We start from the raw sequence: 3,785 nt of genomic DNA, 5'->3' as shown, positions 1-3,785 counted from the left end.
GGTAAAGGACTCCAAGGGCACGTGGACAATGAGAGTATCTGCTCTGCCCAGGCCTACTTGGTCAGCACCCGTAACCACGTATTGCACACACTTGCAAATGTCTCCCCACCGGACGCCTGGCACATAGCACATGCTGAATACAAGTTGGCAAACGAAGGAATGAGTGAATGAGTGGGAGGAGATAAGATGGCTTTACCCATTTTCCACGGAAGAAACTAGGCTCAGAAAGGTGAGGGACTTCTCCAGGATCCCACAGGAATGAACAGCTAGCACCCCAAGGATCCTCATCAGCCTTCTAACTATGCCCCCAAAACTTCTGCACTCCACTTAGATTGGGTGATCCTCTCCTCCCCCAGCCCTTTCTTAGAATACGCCAAATAACGCCTGACTCAGCTACACAAGAACTTCCCCTTGGCAGGATTCGTGGGCCTTGAGGACTTTCAGGGAAGCCTGGAAGGGGTGAGGGGAGGCTCTATCAGTGGGTGTTTCCTCCCAGCTGCCCTTATAAAAGGCAGAGGGAGGTCCAGGTGATCTGAAAGGAACGTGGCCCTCTCCTCCTGCACCCCAGCTTTAGGTCCTGAACTCCCTCTCCCACACATGGCAGGCCTTGCAACCATGGTGGCCAGCCTCCTGCTGCTGGCCCTGTGTGCCCACCGCATTGCCCCTGCAGGTAAGAGCTCCAGCCTCAGCCCGGGGCTGTCAGGCAGGACAGTGTGGCTGGGACAGCACAGTGGAGGGTGGAGGACTGACTGGGCTGGGTCTGGAGCGGAATGTTGAGGAACGGTGGCCCCAGGGCTGGGAGGTGTTGGGCTCGGCTCGGCAGCCCAGAGTCTCAGGCAGCCCGGGCTCTTCTCTCTCCCGTCCTCTAGGCTCTGTGACCATCCCCTCTTCCTGCTGTATGTCCTTCATTTCCAAGAAAGTTCCAGAGAGCCGAGTGGTTAGCTACCAGCTGTCCAGTGGGAGCCTCTGCCCCAAGGCAGGAGTGATGTAAGTAACCTCCTCTCCCGGACTCCTGGCGCGAGAGGGGCAGGGGAGATGACCATCCATTCAGGGTCACTGGGGAGTAAAGTTGGGAGGGCCTGGCTCTCTGATCCTGGGGAAGCCACCTCACCTCCCTGAGCCTCAGCTTTCTCCCCCAAGAGATTAGGAAGAGGACTCTGAGACAACAATCATTTCTTGAGCACCAGATATATATAAATATATACATATACTAGGCACTATTTGGGGGCATATCCCATTACCTTAACTAATCCCTGGAGGTTTTCTTCCTTTCTTGTCTTTCTTTCTTTCTTTCTTTCTTTCTTTCTTTCTTTCTTTCTTTCTTTTTCTTTCTTTCTTTCTTTCTTTCTTTCTTTCTTTCTTTCTTTCTCTTTCTTTCTTTCTTTCTTTCTTTCCTTCTTTCCTTCTTTCTTTCTTTCAAGTTTATTTACTTTGAGAGAGACAAAGAGAGAGTACAAGTGGGGGAGTGGCAGAGAGATGGGGACAGAGGATCATCCCTCTGTGGGGCTCAAACTCACGAACCGAGAGATCATGACCTGAGCCAAAGTTGGATGCTCAACCGACTGAGCCACCCAGGCGTCACTCCCTGGAGGTTTTCAGTGCATTTTCTCCTTTCCTCTACTCCCTGTGGGTAGACATTGTGTCTCTCTCTTCAGATCCAACATTAACTAAAGGCAGGGCTGGGCCTCCCCCCATCTGACAGGGAGCTTGAGAACAGGTGATGCAAAGAGATGCTGACACCCCGAGAGAAGACACTGTGTCAGGAACTGCTAGGGGGGCCCCGGGCAGCAGCTTGCCCTCTGTGGGCCTCCACACCCACGTCCTCATCAAGTCAAGAGGTCCAAGGTCATGGCCAGGTCTCAAGTGTGCCCTGTCACCCTTCCTGCAGCTTCACCACCCGGAAGGGCCAGAAGTTCTGTGGCGACCCTGAGCAGCGCTGGGTCCAGACGTACATGAAGAACCTGGACGCCAAGCGGAAGAAGGCGGCCACGGGGCTCAGGGCGATGGGTGTCAAAGCCCTCCCGCAGAGGTCCCCTGCCAGTAGCACTGCCATCTAACCACCGCCCGGCCCTCAGCTTGGGGCCTGTGCGCCAGTGATGAGAGGGGGAGAGCTCATGCACCCTGGGCCCCTTGCCTTCCCTGAGCTGGCGGAGAAGGTTCTGGAAGGAAGATGGTGGCAGCCGTCTGCCCTCCTCCGGAGCTTATGCTGGCCCTTCCCTGCCTTCCAGGCACCCAGAGCCCAGGTGCATCGGGCCTCACCTGCAGACAGTCACTGCTTGTGTCTCAAAGCTTAGCCTAGAGCTGGCTTCTTGGGTCCTCGGGTCTTGCAGTGGGATCTGTCTGTCTGTCTGGGTATGGGTGACCTGTCAACAGCTGTGGCTCTTCATCACTCTACAGAAGCCCTGAGCCTGCCCTACTTCCAGAATCCTGGGTGAATAAAAACCCAATAAAATCTAGGGCTCCTTTGCTGCGCGTGTTGCCAGATCCCCAGCCTTCCTCGCACACAGCTCATGGGATGTAATTAATGACGTTTTCAGGGACTCTTTGGTTTTTGTGATGAAATGGACCTAGAGGGTGAAGATGAGGGGTCAGTCTGGGTTGTTAAATTCCTTTGGGAAGAAAGGGTTTGGGGGAGGCGTTCCGCTTTATGGAATGGCTGGCCCTGTGCTTCTCTGGGGACAAAGACCTGCTCTGCCTTTAAGGCCGGTTCTTTCCCTACATTTTTGGAATGTGAGGATGGAGTCAGGGTTCTAGTAGGAGAAGGATTCCAGGGTCCCCCCCCCACCCATGTATGAGATATCGTGTGATTTGTATGTCAAAAGTGTAGACACAATTGCTCTTCTCAAGTAACAATTCAAATAAAATGTGATTTCTCCTTCTCAGGTAATTGTGTCTTGCCTGCTCTCTTCCTGTGGGGACAGGGTTGGGGTCTGAACAATGGGAGTGTGTGCCCCAGAGATGATCCGGAGTTGCCCATTGGAGGGGATAAAGGCAGCCTGAGCCCCAGGCATCCCAGGAGTGGTCTTAGCCTGTTCCTGGGAGTCCTGTCATGAACTTTGTAAAAACATTCACGCACAGCAGGATTCTATTAGATTTTTTTAAAATTTCAACAGAACACATTATTGCACAAGGAACTGTTGCAGGCACGACAAGGCTATAAAATGACAGAGGGGCTCCAGCTTCAGAGAATTAGGGAGAAAAATAACTCACACACACACACACACACACACACTCACAAATCAAGAGCAGTGTGGGTTTAGTACCAATCCTACTTTGTAAGCTGCATGACCTTGAAACATGTCACGGTCTCTGTGCCTCGGTTTTCCTCAGCTGTAAAATGGGAATAATAAGCCCTTTTAAACCTTGGGTTTTCCCCAGAATCAGACCCTGAAACAAAGATCCGAGTGCAATGATTATGTATGGGAGGTACAGGGAGTAACCTCGAGAGAATGGGGAGGCAACACAAGACAACACAAGGCAAGGAAGGTGGCCAGGAACGGAGGGTCACCAGGCAGAGCTCAGTCAGAGCTGGGAAGTGGGTGAGACCCACCCCTCATCACAGCCCTGCTGCGTCAGTCATTGCCAGCTGTGCGCAGGGGTGCTCTTTCTGCAGGTGGGAGTAGAGCAACCTCCCTCGGTTGCAAACAAGCCTTCGGGCGTGGAGAGTCACAGAAGGTGTGAGAAGGTGGGAGGCATTCCGGGTGCAGCTGCTGTTGAGGTTCTTGCAACTCGACCACAAAGCAGAATAAAGAGTAACGCTAACAGTACAAATGAGGGACGTTATG

The 3,785-nt window shown here is 52.9% G+C and overlaps 1 protein-coding gene across 1 annotated transcript; it reads left to right on the top strand.

Annotated features, from left to right (window-relative positions):
• Positions 1-471: 471 nt before the first annotated feature.
• Positions 472-2,882, top strand: CCL24 (C-C motif chemokine ligand 24). The gene is made up of 3 exons (XM_015078783.3): positions 472-670; positions 870-987; positions 1,889-2,882. The coding sequence occupies exons 1-3, from the start codon at positions 598-600 to the stop codon at positions 2,055-2,057; spliced, it is 360 nt and encodes a 119-aa protein (XP_014934269.1). The 5' UTR covers positions 472-597; the 3' UTR covers positions 2,058-2,882.
• Positions 2,883-3,785: the final 903 nt, after the last annotated feature.

Source organism: Acinonyx jubatus, chromosome E3 (genome assembly GCF_027475565.1).
Source record: "Acinonyx jubatus isolate Ajub_Pintada_27869175 chromosome E3, VMU_Ajub_asm_v1.0, whole genome shotgun sequence".
NCBI lineage: Eukaryota > Metazoa > Chordata > Mammalia > Carnivora > Felidae > Acinonyx > Acinonyx jubatus.
Note: the sequence above shows the minus strand (reverse complement) of the source record. Positions and strands in the feature narration are given on the sequence as shown.

Excerpts from the sequence above, each read along its gene's own strand:
- CCL24 (XM_015078783.3), top strand. The coding sequence starts at position 598 with ATGGCAGGCCTTGCAACCATGGTGGCCAGCCTCCTGCTGCTGGCCCTG. Across the intron at positions 671-869 it reads CCACCGCATTGCCCCTGCAG|GCTCTGTGACCATCCCCTCT; the intron begins GTAAGAGCTCCA and ends CCCGTCCTCTAG. Across the intron at positions 988-1,888 it reads TGCCCCAAGGCAGGAGTGAT|CTTCACCACCCGGAAGGGCC; the intron begins GTAAGTAACCTC and ends CCCTTCCTGCAG.